Raw genomic sequence first — 18,768 nt, forward strand, 5'->3', positions numbered from 1 at the left:
CAGAACTGTCGGTCGAAATATTTCTCATTAAATCATTCCATTTTTATAAACTTGTAGTTACACTTTTTTTTTTTTTTTTTTTTTTTTTTTTTTTTTTTTTGTAAATATACTATTATATATGTAAAAGAAGAAAACAACTCGAGACCGGTAAGTTCTGCGGGCTAATTGATGTGGGTCTTAGCCCGGCCCATCCTATAAATACTTATACGAACATGCTTTCCGTCTCTAAAATCCCAGTTAGGGTTTATTGCCCCCCTTCACTTATTTCTTAGTTCGAAGTTCGAACAAGACAAACACCCAGACGTGTTCTTCAGCAGGAGCAACAATGGCGGGTGGTTCTCGAGCTCAAGTCAATAAGTCGCATAAGACTCGTTTTGCTTCGAAATCCTCTCGCAATGTTCACAAAACATCCGTCAAAGGTTCGAAGTTTTTTCGCACCTATTTGTGTCTTATTAATTTGCTTTTTTGATACAACACACCTAAATATGGAATTACTGCAAGATGTTAAATAATTAAGTGTTTGTTTGAAACATTACTACCCCCTTGGTTGCAAATATAAACGAGCTACACTATTGATTTCGGAATTTGGAATGTTGTTTCGGTGTGCATAAAAGTAGAGCTATACTTTGAAATTGGTTCATTCATCTTTAGAAAGTTGATTGTGATTTTGAAACTTCAAAATATTATATGAATTTTTCTAACGTTGTAACAAGTTTTACACTAGGAATGGTTGTGGTAGCATCCAAGTCCGGGTAGCTACTGTAATGTACCAAGTTCGATAGGCATATTTCATAATCTAGCTCTTTGAACCTCATCTAGCTCTCTTTTCTGGACCACCTGTTACTAAATTTAATAGCGTTTTGTTGAAAGTTATTGGAAACTAGCAAGTAAGGCTTATAAGGAGCTCACTTTCTCACAATCTTGGCTGTATTGAGATAGGATGCTACATTTGTTTAAAGTTGTAACAACATCCATATCAACATTGCATTTGGAAACTACATTTGACACTAAGAGTATGTGTAGCTTTGTTCGTTGGAGCAAATCTGCAAATGCAATATGATCTTAGAATAAGGATTAAGGAATTGTGTGTATTATTGAAATATTTATTCACCACATGTTTTTGATTATTTGACTGGATATTAGATAAAAGCAAGATCAACAAGCCTGATCGCAATGCCATGAAGGGAGCTCGGGCTGCTCGATTACAACGTAACAAAATGGTAATTTGATTATCTTACTGGAACTTGCCATATATTAATGTTCCTTTTTGAATTGTATCATAAAGAATGACTTAATAAAGAAAGTCTGGGAAATTACGCTTTACCCATTAATTTCTGACTTTTTACATATTTGCCCCCATTGATCGTTTGGTTTGAATGATGTAGATGAGAGAGCAGAAGAGAGCTGCCCTTTTGAAAGAGAAAAGAACTACAAGTGCAACAACTAGTGCTCCTCGTGTTATTGTGAGTATTTTCCATGTTGAATTTACTTTATCGACCTTGTGCAACTTTATTTATTTTGGCATTGAGTTTTCCCATCTGTTTTTATACATTTCAGGTTTTATTTGGTCTATCTGCTTCTACAAATGTAAGCTCACTAGCAGGAGATCTTTCTGCATTATTGTCAAATGAGAATAATACAACTCAATTTCCAGCAGTTGCATCATCCGAGTACAGGCTAAGAGCAACGGTAGGTCCCACATTAAGTTACCTCCTCATTTAGCCCTATCATGATATTAAGTTTTTAAATTTTGAATGTTTTAACATTTGAATGGATGATAAACAATATAAGATACAAATAAATAAAAGTACTCTGCTATTTCTTGCATTTAGCTTTATCTTGATATTAGGCCTTATAAACCATCTGAATGGATGATAGGACTTATAAAACCCGAAAGTTTTAACATCTGGGTGAATGATGGGCCTTATAAAACTTTGAGGTTCTTTAAGTTATTTGATTGATGAAGGCTACATTGAGCTTTAAAGGTGAAAGTTTAGGTGTATAAGTGTATCTTAATTTTCTTGTTTCTATAGGTTGTAGAAGCACCTCATGGTGATCTTATGGCATGCATGGAAATGGCCAAGGTACTTCAATTTCATTGGTTGAAACATAATCATTTTATTCCTTTTCTTTTTTTGGTTAATTTATATTGATGTCCAAGTAACAAATTGTCAAATTCAATCATAGGTTGCAGATTTGATTGTTTTTGTGGCTTCTGGTAACTGTTCAAGTGAAAAAGATAGTTCCAATTATTACATGGATGAATTCGGCTCTCAATGTCTATCTGTTTTTAGAGTTCTTGGTTTACCAAGTTCTGCTGTTTTCATTAGAGTGAGTATCTATGAAAATTCTTTGTCTCTTAAAGGTAAGTATTTAGTTTTTATTGACAGTGGAATAACTTTTTTTTTTTTTTTTGTATATCCATCACTGCAGAATTTACCTTCTGATTTAAAAAAAAGAAATGATATTAAGAAGACATGCATTTCTAGCCTTTCTTCTGAATTCCCTGAAGATTGCAAGTTTTACCCTGCAGACACAAAAGATGACTTACACAAGGTATGTCCCCCAAATCCCAATGAACAACTTAGGGGCTGTTTTTTTTTCAAACCATTTGAATGAGCCTAAGTTACTATTTTACCCTTACATATCAAACCACATTTCACAATATTCATCAATTTTAACACGAGGGGAGTTTGGAGCCATGTATAGCTGTCCAGATTAAGTGCTGAAGTTCATAATTCAGAAATAAACAGCTCTCTCTTAATATGCTTTGAGTTAAAGCATGATAAATGTCAGATTTATGTGGCTTAACTCTTAATTTGACATGGCTTGTATGTAGTTCATGATGCTTTTTAAGGAGCAAAGGCTTGTGATACCTCATTGGCGTACCCAACGACCTTACATCATGGCTCAGAAGGTAATCTCTCTTTGCTTTTATAGTCATAATAATGAGCAAATCCTTCACTTTTTTTTATTTGAAACAATATCTATCTTTGTAGTATGGTAGCTTATGTAATAATACCATGGCAGGTTGACATGGTGGCTGATGAGTTTGGAAAAAGTACACTTCTTATTACTGGTTATGTTCGTGCTCGTAATCTCTCAGTGAATCAGCTGGTATTTGTTTTTTTTTCTTATATATATATATATATATATATATATATATATTGTTATTTTGTGGGTTGATATATTTGATTGAGTGGCTAACCTATTTTTCATCAGGTTCATGTATCGGGTGCTGGTGATTTTCAATTGGGCAAGATTGAAGTTCTCAAGGATCCATGTTCATTGAATTTGAAAAAAGAAGGTGATTTTATGGATGCGGATGAGATAAATGACTCACAGGTATCTACTATTTTTTGTATGAATAATGTTCAATGAATATTCGATTAGTTTGTATACTTCTAAATTTTAATATCTGCCAGCTGATTTACTTGATATTGCAATATGAAATGTTACAGGTCATCAAAACTTTAGTCCCAGATCCTATGAAGCAAGAGCCTTTACTTGTTGAAAATATACCTGATCCTCTTGAAGGCGAACAGGTAACTTTTACATAGGACTGTTTGCTTTTCTTATTTATAATAATTCTCCCTTGTTTTTTTTATAGAGTACTTTATCTAATCTGTTAACTTTACTTTCTTTCTTTTTATATTCACTCTCCTTTGGAGAAAGATTTTTGGTGAAGTTGATATTCGTTAAATGAGCTAAATGCAAGTTTTCCTTTATTTGTCTATTATGTTTTGTAGCATCATATTTTCAATTCTTTCTATTACGACATTGTGCTTTCATTATTTTTCTCATTAAGGCATTGTGCTTTCAGTATTTTTCTTATTAAGGCATTGTACTTTGAAAAACCTACCCAATTGTAGCAATGTACTTTTAATTATTTTCTTTTGAAGTCATTCTACTTTAGAAAAATTAACCCAATTATAGCTTTCTACCTTCAACTATTTTCTTGTTAGGGCATTATATACTGAAAAATGGTATATTATTGTAGCAGTGAAAACAGTTTCTTATTTGGATGACGTTTCTATAATGAGTGAAATTTTCAATTAATTTGTATTTGACATGGTGGAAGTTCATATTTTGTTATTTTTTTAGACATGGCCAACAGAGGCAGAGATGGCTGATGCTGATAGAGTACAGAAGGAAAAGAAGCAGAAAAAGAGGTCTCTTCCTCGGGGTACTTCTGAATACCAGGTAAGCAGTTTTCTCAACATTACAACTGTCTTTTTTTTTATATAAAAATAAATAATATAATTTTTAATTTTACAGGCAGCTTGGATTGTGGATGATTCTGATGTATCTGGTACAGATAGTGATGATGATTCAGAGAATGGTAATGGCATGGTAGTTGATGAAGGAGGAGAGTATGACATCCCTGGTCAAGGTGGTAGTAGGAAGTTTGACCTTGATGATGACCAAGCTTCACTCAAGCTTAGGGATTCTGATGATGAAACCGAAGCTGATTCCATGATGATGGTATTTTTACATATTATATATATATATATATATATATATATATATATATATATGTGTGTGTGTGTGTGTGTGTGTGTGTGTGTGTTTCATAGTATCTTTGGTATGTCATGCTAAGAATTGCAACTGGTAGTGTTTGGTATGATGGAATCAGGGAACACATGGAATGAAAAAAAAAGTTGTTTTGTTTTGTTCCATGGTATTAAATAGGAGCATTCATGAAGGAATGTGATCCATTTTGTTATTTTTTTAAACTGCATGAGTTAGCTAAATTTGAGTATCATTTTCTAAATTCATGAAGGAATGTGATCCATTTTGTTATTTTTTAAAATTAGCTTTTTGGCATGTCTATTTTTAAATTTCGTAAATGAAAAATAATTAAATATAAGTGTAAGTTACACAAAAACATATACTTTATTTCACCCTTTACCTAAAAATGATGTGTATTTTATTTATGGTTGCAGGATAATGACAACTTGACAAAGGAGCAGATAGAAGAAGATATTCGAAAAATAAAAGAAGCACATGCTGAAGATGAAGGTATTCACTGATTCCTTGTCAAAGAAAACATCTGCACAAATTATGATGAAGAATTCTTTCCATTAAGTGTTGTCCAATAACTGATGTTTATGAATCATTTGAGAAAAAATACATAAGGCGAAATTTGCAAAAAAAAAAAAATTAGGACTTATTGAGGAATGTCTCTTAACCCTGACTCATTCTATTAAGTCAAAAAAGTAAATAAGGGCAAATTTGTAAAAAGTTTAGTTGTTAATCCTATTGGTTGTTAATTTGGTTTCAGAGTTCCCAGATGAAGTTGATGCTCCTGTAGATATTCCTGCAAGGAAACGATTTGCTAAATACAGAGGCCTAAAGTCATTTAGGACTTCCACATGGGACCCTAAAGTAAGTCCCTCTTTTTTATTCCTCATTTATGATTGAACTCAATGATTTTTGGTTAACAATTTTTTTTTTTTAATATTTCAGGAATCTTTACCTCAAGAATATGCAAAAATCTTTGCATTCGATAATTTCAATAGAACACAGAAGCATGTTCTTAAAAAAGCTCTGGACATGGAACAAGGAAGTGTAGATGAATGTGTAGTTGCAAATTCTTATGTCACACTTCACATCACACAAGTCCCCATCCACATTGCTTCAAAACTTTGCATTTTGGGAAAGACTATGCCAGTTGTCGCATGTGGGCTCTTGCAACACGAGTCAAAGATTTCTGTCCTTCACTTCAGGTATCTTTCTAATTAAATGCACACCTTCCTATTTTACCCTTAATAGCAACATTCTTATATTTCCTTACCAACAATAGTAATATGTTAAGTCTTTAAGAGTTTTGAATAATTTTTTGTTTGTGTAGGTTAAAGAAACACGAGACATACAGTGAGCCCATAAAAGCCAAAGAAGAACTAATATTTCATGTTGGATTCAGACAGTTTGTCACAAGGTAGCATCCATGTCCTTTTTTGTAATTTTTACAACTACCCTTCATATATATATTTATTTAAAACAATTTACATATTTCATATGATCATATCAGATCTTGACCACTGATTAAAAATTTTGCAGGCCGACTTTTGCAACTGACAGTTTCAATTCAGAGAAACACAAGATGGAAAGATTTCTTCATGCAGGACGCTTTTCTATTGCTTCAGTATATGCTCCAATCACTTTTCCTCCTCTTCCATTAATTGTTATGAAGAGTAGAGGTGATTTTTCCACACCTGTCCTTGCTGCTGTTGGCTCATTAAAAAGTATTGATCCTGATAAAATCATTCTCAAAAAGATCATTTTGACCGGGTAAGAAACACACTTGATATCTCGATGGTTGTCAAATGACTAAACTACCCTTCCTCAATGACGAAATAGTAACTGTTTATATAAGTATTTGTGTTATTCATTGTGTATGATGCAGATATCCTCAACGTGTTTCAAAGTCAAAAGCTGCAGTCAGATATATGTTCCATAACCCTGAGGATGTCAAATGGTTCAAGGTACATACATAAAAGCAAATAAAAAAAGACGTAAATGCCCTCGGTATTATATTAATTTTATAATTTTATACAGCCCGTGGAAGTTTGGACAAAATTGGGTCGCCGTGGACGCATCAAAGAGCCCGTTGGTACACATGGTATGTTCTTTTTCATATTGCTATAAATAATTTAGTAGTACATGTTCCAAAAAATAACTAAAAATAAATTCTGCAATAGTAAGAAATGAAAGCAGGAGATTATTATATTTTATGATGTTTTTATTTGTAATTTTGTAGGTGCGATGAAATGCATATTAAATGGTGTGCTACAACAAAATGACACGGTGTGCATGAGTTTATTCAAGCGAACATACCCCAAATGGCCCCAACATTGGTTCCCAATGTCGGCTTGAGTTTGATGTGTGAGTGTCAGAGTCACGTTCATAAAGGTTCCTCCTCCTCTTCCTCTGTAATGCATTACAGAGAGAGGGGAGGGACAAGTGTGAGTGTTCCAACACAACCATGGGAATGAAGCTTTGGTTCAGATTGTTTTCCTGCTAAGTGCTAATCATAGCGGGTGACAAAAAAAAGTTTTGCTTGTCTTGTATATATATACACTACTCTGCATTCTCTCTTTATTGTATGCGGTTTCAAAACTAAGATGATAGTGTTTACGGATTATGATTGATTCATGTAAGTTGGGTGTTTTTCAGGTTCAAAATTGATTGTAATTGAATGGTTTATAATTTATTTCATTATGTTCTTTTACTTTTAGGATTTTTTTTGTTACATGGATTGGTGTATTACTTTTTCGATCATCATAACTTGTAACTTCAATTACAAATGTGGTATGTGATGAGCCTTGACATACAACGACCGATATGCATTCTAAATGTCAGACAAGCTATACTAATCCGTAACCAATTTAGATTTATAGATTACCAGTTCTTTGCATTGACAAACTACTACCAAGTGTCCTCATCAAATCTGACATAGATTTTGGAACTAACAAGTAGGGGTGTAAGTGAGTCGAGCACTCATGAGCTACTCATGATTGACTCGTTAAAAGCTTGACTCGAGATCGAATTAAACAAGCTTGAGCCAAGCTCGAGCCTAAATATTAAACGAGCTCGAGTTGAGCTCTGTGTAAGTAAATATAGTGTATAAATAAATATTATCAATTTATTTAATTTATTATCAATGATGACATGGAGAGAAAAGACTTTAGAAGATGCTCTATGATGACATGTTTTATCATAAGAAGATGGTCAATGATTATAATCGACAATTTTTTCAAAAGATGAGTGATAACCATTTATTTAATTTATTATCAATGATGAATGTTTTATCATAAGATGGTCATTGATTATAATTGATAATTTTTTCAAAAGATGAGTGACAATCAATTATTTCTATTGATTGCCTATTTGATCATATGACAAATATCACTAGAAGATTTCAAGACTTTGAAGACCTTAAGATCTTTATAAATAGATATTATGTTTTAGTAGAGAGGAGCAAGAAAAATATTCATTCTCTAAAAATGTTCATCTCATTTCTAAAAAATCTCCAAGAGTTTCTCTTTTTACTAATTAATGTTCGAAAGTATTTAGATTTTCAAATAATCATTTCTACATATGTATGTATTGATTGTAATTCAAGCTTAATTAAAGAAGCTACTATCTAGTATTTATTCAATTATTGTTATTAAATTTATTTCTTCATGATAATTTCATTTCGAGTTATTCTAACTATCAATTCTACAAGATTTGAAATTTTTGTTAAAATAGTGCTCGTTTTTAATAATCAAGCTAACCAAACTCATGCTTGAATTATTTAATTATGTTTAACAAAATCTTGATGAATTGTATCCCTAATAGAGATATTTTATTAACCAAACAGCTCTGGTATCTGCCCCCGGACAATGGTAACAACCTCTTCATGGATAATCTCCGTGATCCGGTCCTCAGTCACTGTTGGCCTATCCTAACTACCCGCTCCCGACCCTGAACCAGATCCTACCTCAAACCGTCTAGTCATCACCATACTGAAATAAACCAGGAAGATATTAGATAACACACATATCATACCAGGGGAACCACCTCCCAACAAAGCCCTAGGGGTTGCGACTTCCCTGCTACACGTATGGGTCCTGTGCTTCCAACAATACAGACTCATACTACCTTCCACACCTACCCCTATTTGTCTCAGAGGATCATCACAAGCTCAAAAGGGAAGAGTCCGACTTGCACCGAATCCACCCATGTTTTCCGCACTATGTGATTTTAGGATTTGTATTATGATATTATTATTATTCACTATGATACACTTTCAGTTCTTTTAATATGATTATTGGATGTTTGAAATGATTTAAAAGTAAAATTTTGCCTGGAATTTTTGAGATGTTGTAAATTTTTTACATATACATGTTGAAAATAATAAACATTAACAATAAAATAATAACTCTTATACTAATTTGATATATAATATTGTAATTATTTGAACTATATTATAAAATATACATCTATCAAAATTATATTATTCAATAGCACTTGCCCGCGGTTTGTGTTTAAATAAAATTAAAGATGGTTTTCTATTTAGTACTATAACTTAATGTTATGGCCAATTAATTTAGAAATGGCTAATCTATTGATTTTTTTTAAAATTTTTTTTCAATCATAATGGATAATTGATATATAAACCGTTATTTGATAGTTAATGCAATATTAATTTTTATTTTTATTTTGTTAATTAATTAAAAACTACTTATTTGGAAAATTTTGAACTATAATAAAAATAATATTTTGATATTTTTTATTTAGTTTGATTTGTCTTCTACATTTACAATATTTTGTTTTTTTCTAATCTATTTTGAAAATAGTATTTGAATATATATTTTAAGTTTATTTGATATTTGATTTATATTTGGAGTTAACATAAATTTAAATCAACAAATAAATGTTCTATAATAATCATTTTAAAAATCTACCAATAATAAATAATATTTTATATTTAATAACATATTTTAAATTAATAAATTGATATTGTAGATTTTGAATGTATACGGTGATAAGAAAAATGCATAGTATGAATAAATATAGATGTAAATAAGTAAAGTTTTAGGGGTGATCTGGCTACAGACAAGAGTATAAGGGCTTAAATTGCGATATGCAAATTCAAGAAATAAAGTTCAAGCATCAAATTTGGGAGGAATTTACAGAGATTATGCGAAGAAGCTATCGGCAGCTCCGGCGACCACCTTTGCAGCTCCGGTTGAAACCTTCTATCTTGACTTTCCACCCTTCAGTTATGCTTCCGGCGAAGACTCTTTATTTCTGGTGAACAGGTCCTCCACAGTAGAGATTTGTCATGTGTACTAGGGTTTCCATGTAAGTATATAATTCAATATCTGCACATTACTCCTTATCAATCTAAATGAATCAAATGCTTACCTTGTGTATTAAAATATGATTATTTTGAGCAGCAAGAAGCTATTTGCTCCGTCGTTTCGGAAGTCATCTGCAACTGAATTCGTACGATTCTACTCCTACTGATATAATATTTAAGGCAGATATGCAATTTTTGCCATTAGTTTTAAAGTTTCTTTTTTCACAGTTTTCTTCTGAAATTTTAAGAAGACATCAAAATTTGAAGTAAACAGGGTATTTTGACCTCAAAAGTCAAAGTTGTTTTCAACATCCAAATTAATTTGAATTTTAAGTTCTTTTAAGGAAAATGTGTAGAATGTTATGAACTTTATTGACTTATGAGCACTGTTGATATGTAGGGAAGAAAAGAAATACTGAAGGAATGGAGACTTGGTATTACAGTCATCAAAGAAATGAAAGAAGAAGGTTAGCGTGATCATCTTTATCTTTTGGAGAATTATTATGACTTTATTTGATCTCAAAATTACAGACTTTTTTTGGTCATAGTTTTTCATTTCTAGATCTAAATGCAAGAAATACCAATGCACTTTCATTTATTTGTGTATTATAGCATCCCACTCTTCTTTCTTTCCATCACGACATTGTACTTTAACTTTTATTCTTATTAGGGCATTGCACTCTGACAAAATTACAAACTTTAATTTTTTTTTTTTTAATTAGAATATTATACTTTACAAAATCTATCCAATTATAGCATTCAAAATTGCTCTGTATTTGAATTATATTTCTATCATTGGGTAGTTTTTCCAAAGGTCAATGCTGTAATAGGAAGAAATGAAAATAAGATGCTATAGTGAACAAATCAGTGAAACCGTGTTGCTATTTCTTGCATTTAACTCTTAATTCCATCACTAAACTACTATCTAATAACTTTTAATGATAATTCTATTACTAAATTAAACCAATGTGGTTTAGGCTATCCAGTGAATCCGAGATCAGTGCAGAAGCAAATCATGAATGCACTTCACTTGGGAGAAAGAGAAAGGGCTTCCAGTCTGCTGTCTCATATTGGCTACAACAATCATCTGTTGAAACCTAACAATTTTCTTAGAATTCTTGAATATTGTGCATCCTCACCTGATCCACCGGTAGGCCTCAGAATGAATTTACTCAAGATTATATTTTAATTAGGAAATTTTGAAGTAACTAGATGTAAAGCAGCCTATTATAAATCTGCAAATAGTTGACTAGGTTACATGCAAATTTATGCAACAAAGTGATTTTAATGCTGAATATACGTTCATGTTTCATTCTAGGACCAAAATATGAAACCATGTGTCATTCCATAAATTCTTATTTATGCAAACATTGTTTTACCTTTTTAAATATTTCTGTAACTGACACGAATTATGCATTTTTGTTTCAGCTGGTTTAACAGATCATTGGTAAAATATTGCATCTTTTGGTCATAAAACTAAATGTTGTTGCATATTTTGTATGAACTTGTAATTGAGTCCTGTGTCATTAAGGTGTTACATGAATTTATTCTTCTGTGTAGTTTGTTTTGGAGATTTGGAAAACAATGGAGGAAAAAGGAGTTGACATCAACAATGAATGCCACATTCTTATGATCCAAGCCCTCTGCAAAGGAGGTTACATAGAGGAGGTATAAACCTTTTATACACAGTTGTTCATATATCATTAACCTTATTATTCTTGCTGATGTCATTCTACTTACTTTAATGTCTTGTGCTCATGAAAAAAGACAGTTGTTAATCTGTTTTTTTTGGATTATTTTATGTAGGCATTCAACTTGATGAGTAATTTTGAGGAAAGTCCAGATCTTTATCCTTCTCTTAACAAATATAACACCATTCTGGAAGCTTCTGCTAAACTAAAGAGTGCAACTCATGCCAGTAAATGTTTGGATCTAATGGATCATGACATGGTGGGAAAGAATGAAGCAACATATATTGAGCTTCTCAAGGTATGTAAAGCCCTTAATCATCATCATGTCAAAACATGATTAAATACTAAAGGGCTAAGTACTTTCATTCTTCTTGTGATATCATTGCACTTTTTCATTATTAATTATCAGGCGAATATTAAATTCAGAATCTAATTTGGCTACGTTGAATGCTAATTTCTCTCTTTGTTGTCTTCAAGTTTCTATTCTAAAAAATTGGTGTTATATAAGTGAGTCTATTCTAAATTTATTCTTTCAGCTTGCAGTTTTACAGAAAAATTTGCCATATGTCCATAACATTTGGAAGGAGCACGCCAAATATTACAATTTCAACTTCATTTCTCTAAGAGAGTTCATATGGGCCTTCACAAGGTTGGGAGACGTGGGGTCCGCATGTGAAGCTTTACGACATCTAGTGGATTTAGTGTTCAGGGGAGGATTCACTATCAAGGAAAATGCCGAGGGTAAATTGGGCATTTCAAGATTAGATGTACCGATACCTTTCTACAGTAATCTAGAATGGGACAGATGTCAGACTGTTAGTAATGTAACTTCAGTTCCTTCCATATATGAAAATAATAATAAAGACCATATAAAGATTGGTGGGTTTGACTTGAAAGAAGTCAAACATGTTGGAAGAAATTCAAATATTGGTGTTGTTATGAGGATCTTGAGGTTGTCATTTGCTGATGTTATACAAGCTTGTGCACGGGAGAAAAACCATGAGCTGGCAGAGCAGTTATTTGTTCAGGTACTAATATCATTTTGTATGTTCTTTAGTTACAAAAAAAATTACATATTATTAGATTTTAGATTGTATTTTCTCTTTAGGCAAAATACAAAAAAAGTACTTATACTTTCAACATTTTTGTTGATTTAGCACTTCGCTCTTTTCAGTACTGATTAAACCATTATACGCCTTTTCCCACTTAAAAGAACACCGTTTTTCCATTACCTGTTTTTGATATACTTATTTGATTTTATCACTAAATTATTATAATAATCATAGAAAAGAAGTTAAGTGGCTAAACCCGATAAAATGGTGAAAGTTTGTTGTGCTTATCTTTATTTTAACCTTTTTCAAAACCAGGTAACTGGAAAAAAAATGTTTTTTCAATGGTAAAAGAAGGTATAATTGTTTAATCACTGACAAAATCGATATTGGTGAAAGTACATTGTGTTTTGTTGTATTTTTACCAAAGTTGACAACTTGTCATTTTTTGATTTAATTTGTTGTAAATGTTTTAGATGCAAAATCTTGGCATCAAACCATCACGAGGTGCATATGATGGCCTTATTAGAGTGCTTCTTCAGGAGAAAGGCTTCCATGATGGCATGAAAGTGGTATTAAGTACTTCCATTCTTATTATAGACAGTATACCCCTCACATTTTCCCAAATTACCCCTTCCTTGATAAACACATTGCTTGTTTTTGTTTTTGGGTATTTTGTGCATCAGGTAAAGTTGATGCAGGAAAGGAATATGAAGCCACTTGATTCAACTCTTGCATCATTATCAGCAAGATGCAGTAAAGACTTGGAGTTGAATTTGGCTGAGTCATTCTTGAGTGAGATGAGTCAATGTACAACTGCTTATCCTTATAATCAGCTGCTTGGAGCATGTGACACACTGGTTAGTAATCGATTTACATTAATTATTCATTATAGTATCATTAATTATCTTGAGAAATTTCTGTTTAATCTTGCAGGATGAACCTGAACGTGGGATTCAGGTTTTTGGTAAAATGAAGAAGCTGAAAGTGGCTCCAAATATTACAACATACGAGTTGCTATTTTCATTGTTTGGAAATGTGAATGCTCCTTATGAAGATGGAAATAAAGAGTCACGAGCAGAAGCTGCTAAAAGAATAAATGCTATAGAGAATGATATGATCAGAAATGGCATTCAACATAGTTATGTATCCATAAGGAACTTGGTAAGTCAATCAGTGACTGGCCTTTTTCTTTTATTTAAGTTTTAGGGATAGGTAGGTCATTTTACATTCATAAATGCTAAATATGATCAGAAAAAGCTATATTATAAAAGTAAAAGTAAAGCAACAATCCAGTTGTTTAGTTAAAGAAATTAAGAGGGATATAAATAGTTAAAAATATGGTTTTGTTTGATGTACAAATTACAGCTGAAAGCACTTGGATCAGAAGGGATGATAAGTGAGATTGAACATTACTTGCATGTGGCAGAAAACCAATTAACTACTCCAGGAGCTCCAATTTACAACATAGTCTTGCATTCACTTGTTGAGGCTAAAGAGGTAAATTCTACCTGCAAAATATTATCCGATTATACAAACCATTTTTCACTTGTCTTTCCCATTGGGTAGATTTTCAAAAGTATAAAATGTCTTAATAAAAAATAAATTGGAAGTACAATTCCGTAACTAGTTAGTTAGATATATCAAAGAAGGACAAGTGCTCAAACAGAGTAATCTCAGTTTTGACCATCTTTGACTTGGTGATTTTTGACCTTAATTCCTCTCCTCTCCATTTTGACTCTTCGTAATCAAGTTGACTCAACCTCATCTTTGGCTTTCCTAAAATGAACAAATTGCCCCTGCAGGGCTAGTCCAACATGAAAATTCACATAAAAAAAATGACCAAATCACCCTCGGTGCTAATCCTTCCTGCAAATTTACATCAGAAACACAGAAAATGTCTCTTATGTAAAAGATTCATGCTTTTTACTACAAATATTACAAATTAGAAACAAAATAATATAAAGAAAGCAGCAAACAATAAAATATGCTTAATGAAAGTAGGTTGCTATATATCTTGTATGTTGTTTAAGTAATAACATGTTGTGTTGCAATGTGAAAACAGGGTCAGAAGGCAATAAATGAATTCAAAACATTGATGTCACATGGGTATCATCCAAATGATGTGACTTATAATATCATGATTGACTGCTGCACTATTACAGGCTCTTTAAAATCTGCTCAGGCTTTTATTGCCATGATGTTTCATCATGGCTATCCACCACAAACACAAACTTATACATCTCTTATAAAGGTACTTTATTTATTTAACATTATTTATACAAAATTGCTTATTCATTAATCATTATCATCACTTGGTTTGTTGACTTTAATGATCAATCTGTTTCAGCTTGTGTTGGAATTGGGAGATTTTGATGAAGCATTGGTTCTTCTTAATCAAGCCTGTTTAGAAGGAATTGAACTTGATGCTCTGTTGTTCAACACCATTCTCAGAGTAGCAAACTGGAAGGTGTTATCCTAAACATATACTTACTTTAAACACTAAAAATCAAATGATGTTTATTGAATATTTCAGAAAAAATAAATGATTTGCCTAATTTGTAAAAAAGTTAACTTAGTGTGGTAAATCTTTTGTCATTTGAGAAATCTACCAAGTAGCTATAATTGGGTTGATCTTTCAAAGCTTAATGTCCACATAAAAGAAAGAATAAGTTGCAAAATTGGTCCCTGTGGTATCCCAAAAGGTGCAGTTTGAGTCCATTTTTTTTCATTCCAAAACTGAAACTTCCATGCATATTTGGTCCCTGTGGTATCCTAAAAAGTGCAGTTTGAGCCCTTTTTTTAGACGGCAGTTAACTCAAGGGACAAAATCTGCATGGAAGTTTCAATTTTTGACTGACCATGCGAATGAAAAAAAAATGTACTCAAACTGCACTTTTTTGGGATACCACAGGGACCAATTTTGCAATTTAGTCATAAAAAATGAAGGGTTAATTTCATAAAAAACCTTATAGTTTGTGTTTTTTTCCGGATTAAACCTCAACTTCATTTTTTTCTTGAAAAAGACCTTGCATTTTTTTCGATCCGGCCCTTTTAGTCATTTTTTTTCCGAAAAAACTTGTACAATGTGAGGGTTTTTTAGGAAAAAAACTAAAAAGGTTGAGGGTTTAAAAAGACAGTTGAGGGTTTTTCGTGGGAAAAAAAAAAAGACAAGGTTGAGGATTTTTCTGAAAAAATGAAAAAATACAAGGACTTTTTCAGGAAAAAAATAAATTGAGGTCTAATCCGGAAAAAACACAAAATATAAGATCTTGTATGAGATTAACCCAAAAAATGAAAGTACCTTTCTATAATTGGGTAGATTATTCAAAGTACAATGCGATGATAGTAAAAAAAAAAAGAACAATATTGTAATTTGTAATAGAAATAAATGAAAGTAGGATGCTATACCACAAACAAAATCATGTTCATTATTTTTGTCATTTCTACTAATCCATTGAGAAAAAAAATAGAACTTATAAATTGTTATTTGTAAAAACTTATTTTACAGGATAGAATAGACATAATCGAGTATGTAATGGATCGTATGCACCAAGAGCGGGTCCCACCAGACCCCGACACCTGTGCTCATGTCTTCTCAGCATACGTAAACCGTGATTGCTTCACCACAGCTATGGAAGCATTACAAGTTATGAGCATAAACATGTTGCCCCAACAAGATATCCATAAATACAAAACGATTTTCGAACAGGATTTCATCTATGCAGAAGATTCAGAAGCCGATTTAAGAGCTTTAAACCTCTTCAAAGATTCCAATGAAATTCATGCGGTTGCCCTTTTCAACCTCAGATGGTGTGCCATGGCTGGGAACCAGATCTCCTGGTTGACCGGTCAAAGCCACTGGGTCCAGCAGCTCGCGGCTACAAACCGATCTTCTACATGAAGGGGCGGGCAATAAGGTAATTTTGCCATCCAACTCGTAATTCTCGAAGAAGCATCAGTTAATGTAATTTACTACCTGACTGAGGGTTAACATTGGTTTTAGGTGGTAAAGAAGTAGAATTCACTTCTTTAATGGTTCGGAAGTCACCCACATGGTTTGGGTATTTTACGTTTACAAAGTGTGTTAAGGGGCAATAATGTAATTTTACCACCTGACTTGGGGGGATTTTGGTTTTAGTTATAGCAAAGTAGTGGAATTTTGAGGTCTTGTTTACAAAAGCATCCTTGGCCATGATGTTGGTGATGCTTAGTTGTGTTTTGTTGATGAACCAATTTTTTTGTAGTTAATACCAAGATATACTTTTATTTTTATTTTGTTTATTATATCATCTTATTTTCATCTCTTTTATTATAGTATTACATTTTTTTTTGTTTTGTTATTAGTAAGGTATTGTACTTTAAGAGATCTGCTTAATTATGGCATGGCACTTTTAGTATTTTTCCTGTTAGGACATTGCACGTTGGTAAATCTGTCAAATTAAAACAATTTGTTTTGTATTTGGATGATATTTGCTATAAAAGGTAAAATTTTCAATGCACCACAATGTAATAAAAAATGATAGTCCAATGCTATAATAAACAAGTCAATGGAAGTGTTTTTTTGAACGGTAGAAAATAACTAAAACTAGCAAGAAGCTAACAAAAAAGAAATTACAAAGTCAAAGAAGCCATTGCTGGATTTTTCAGCCACCCAATCCAGTTGAAATTACATATTTTAGATCTATTTTTAATCCAAAAATACAAAAAAGAAACTATTTTGTTGAAAATCACTGCATTTTTAGCAGACAACGTCAATGGCTTGCTGGGGTGGCTGGTGGTGGTTTGGAGGCGATGTTGGTAGATTGGAGGCGAGGCCGATGGTGGTTTGAGGGGGAAAATGACTACAACTATGCCATCCTGTTATCTCTTCATATCTTTTGATATCACATCAGCACATACACACACATGTATGTGTGTCTCCCATCAGCCGTCTTGAAGGTTAGGAAATGAAGGGGTGGGCCGGTGGGGAAAGTGAAGGTGGAGGTTGGTGTAGTGGATTTTTTTATAATTGGGAAGTAATAATAAAAAAAATAAAATTAATTGAAACATAAAAATACAAAGGTATTATGGTCATTTTAATTATGGCATGGACTAAGTATGCAAAAAAATCGTCTTCCAAATTCCAATGATGAAATGTGCAAGTTTAAATAAAACGAGGGATGGTCCGAGAGAATTATGAAAATAGGATCCAAGATAATTTTATGAAAATAGGGAGTGAATGTGCTTTTTGGCACGTGCTGCATGAGAGAGATTTGTGCAATTTACTATTAATTTATTAAATTTGAGTTCCTAAAAAGAATACCATAATCAATCAAATAACTAAAAATGGGACGTTACATTTGTTTATAGATATTATATTAAATACTTTTACTGTAAAAACAATCAAATTTTTATTCACGATGAAAAAAATAAATATAAAAGATAGTTGATACTCGAGTAATGTTGTTATCACAAGGTCTTGAACATCATTGAAAGTATGACAAACATATTTATTGTTACAAGTATAAAATAGGAAGAAAAAATATACATAACATTCTTAGAATGGGAGTGTACTCCCCTCATGCCCTCACTTTTACTTTGTCATGTCATACCTCACCTCCCCTACCCCCACACACACTCCTTTAACCTAGGAACATAGTGTCCATCATTAAATTTTCTCCCTTGGCCATCTCTGCCCGTCCCTTCCAATCTACATCGATTCTTTGTTATCGGTATTTGGTTTGACAATGTTGCCCATCTCTAAGCTCAGTCCGTTTCGTATTAGGATTGAGAATACTTGGATTACTGAGAGCTGTGAGAACACTTTCAAATCAAAGTATTTCGATGGTAGTCTCGAAATCTTCAATTGGATAAACTCAGTACAAGAGAAAGAATTGAGAATGGTGATTGTTATTATTCGTGTTGTACCAAATCAATTCGAAAATGACCAATAATAAGGAAATAATCTCTTGTCCAATAACTACCAAATGGATAGTTACAGAAATAACTTCCTATCTCAAAACTGACATAAAACTGTCATTAACAACCTTAAAACCGTGTGTAGAATCAAGATCATAAAATTGGGTTCATTTTCATAGAATTAGCTTTACCCAGCCAGGGGCTCTGTCCATTGGACGTCGTCGGGGGTTGTCACCCCTTGGACCCCGCTTCGAGGGGCGTTGCCCCCGAACCA

At 32.5% G+C, this 18,768-nt stretch overlaps 2 protein-coding genes across 3 annotated transcripts; both read left to right on the top strand.

The window, feature by feature from the left end:
• The first annotated feature begins 220 nt into the window (after window positions 1-220).
• LOC145085998 (pre-rRNA-processing TSR1-like protein) lies at window positions 221-7,240 on the top strand. Its single transcript, XM_079023708.1, has 21 exons — window positions 221-419; window positions 1,144-1,220; window positions 1,386-1,463; window positions 1,558-1,689; window positions 2,034-2,084; window positions 2,188-2,331; window positions 2,434-2,556; window positions 2,840-2,917; window positions 3,031-3,117; window positions 3,223-3,345; window positions 3,462-3,545; window positions 4,105-4,203; window positions 4,279-4,485; window positions 4,947-5,022; window positions 5,285-5,388; window positions 5,470-5,729; window positions 5,855-5,941; window positions 6,064-6,294; window positions 6,410-6,488; window positions 6,562-6,625; window positions 6,764-7,240. Exons 1-21 carry the CDS (start codon window positions 326-328, stop codon window positions 6,877-6,879), a joined length of 2,394 nt encoding a protein of 797 aa, XP_078879834.1. The 5' UTR covers window positions 221-325; the 3' UTR covers window positions 6,880-7,240.
• A 2,405-nt stretch (window positions 7,241-9,645) lies between these two features.
• LOC145085999 (Tetratricopeptide repeat (TPR)-like superfamily protein) lies at window positions 9,646-16,868 on the top strand. Of its 2 annotated transcripts, XM_079023710.1 has the most exons (15): window positions 9,646-9,855; window positions 9,951-9,999; window positions 10,254-10,320; window positions 10,831-11,003; window positions 11,414-11,521; window positions 11,660-11,842; window positions 12,081-12,572; window positions 13,070-13,165; window positions 13,280-13,453; window positions 13,530-13,757; window positions 13,962-14,093; window positions 14,659-14,847; window positions 14,944-15,063; window positions 16,105-16,513; window positions 16,600-16,868. In XM_079023710.1, the coding sequence occupies exons 1-14, from the start codon at window positions 9,836-9,838 to the stop codon at window positions 16,495-16,497; spliced, it is 2,424 nt and encodes an 807-aa protein (XP_078879836.1). In that variant the 5' UTR covers window positions 9,646-9,835; the 3' UTR covers window positions 16,498-16,513; window positions 16,600-16,868. The 2 variants fall into 2 exon arrangements, with proteins under 2 accessions (XP_078879836.1, XP_078879835.1); XM_079023709.1 differs by having other exon boundaries at window positions 16,105-16,868.
• Window positions 16,869-18,768: the final 1,900 nt, after the last annotated feature.

The sequence above is a fragment of the Lactuca serriola genome, chromosome 2 (assembly GCF_051521515.1).
Source record: "Lactuca serriola cultivar US96UC23 chromosome 2, Lser_US96UC23_V15, whole genome shotgun sequence".
NCBI lineage: Eukaryota > Viridiplantae > Streptophyta > Magnoliopsida > Asterales > Asteraceae > Lactuca > Lactuca serriola.

What these genes read in the sequence shown, in the direction of transcription:
- LOC145085999 (XM_079023709.1), top strand. Translation starts at nt 9,836, where the DNA reads ATGTGTACTAGGGTTTCCAT. An exon ending in AGTCATCTGCAACTGAATTC is followed by an intron (nt 10,000 to 10,253) that starts GTACGATTCTAC and finishes GTTGATATGTAG; the next exon opens with GGAAGAAAAGAAATACTGAA. An exon ending in CACTTGTTGAGGCTAAAGAG is followed by an intron (nt 14,094 to 14,658) that starts GTAAATTCTACC and finishes ATGTGAAAACAG; the next exon opens with GGTCAGAAGGCAATAAATGA.
- LOC145085998 (XM_079023708.1), top strand. Translation starts at nt 326, where the DNA reads ATGGCGGGTGGTTCTCGAGCTCAAGTCAATAAGTCGCATAAGACTCGT. An exon ending in GGGGTACTTCTGAATACCAG is followed by an intron (nt 4,204 to 4,278) that starts GTAAGCAGTTTT and finishes TTAATTTTACAG; the next exon opens with GCAGCTTGGATTGTGGATGA. An exon ending in AAGCTGATTCCATGATGATG is followed by an intron (nt 4,486 to 4,946) that starts GTATTTTTACAT and finishes TTATGGTTGCAG; the next exon opens with GATAATGACAACTTGACAAA.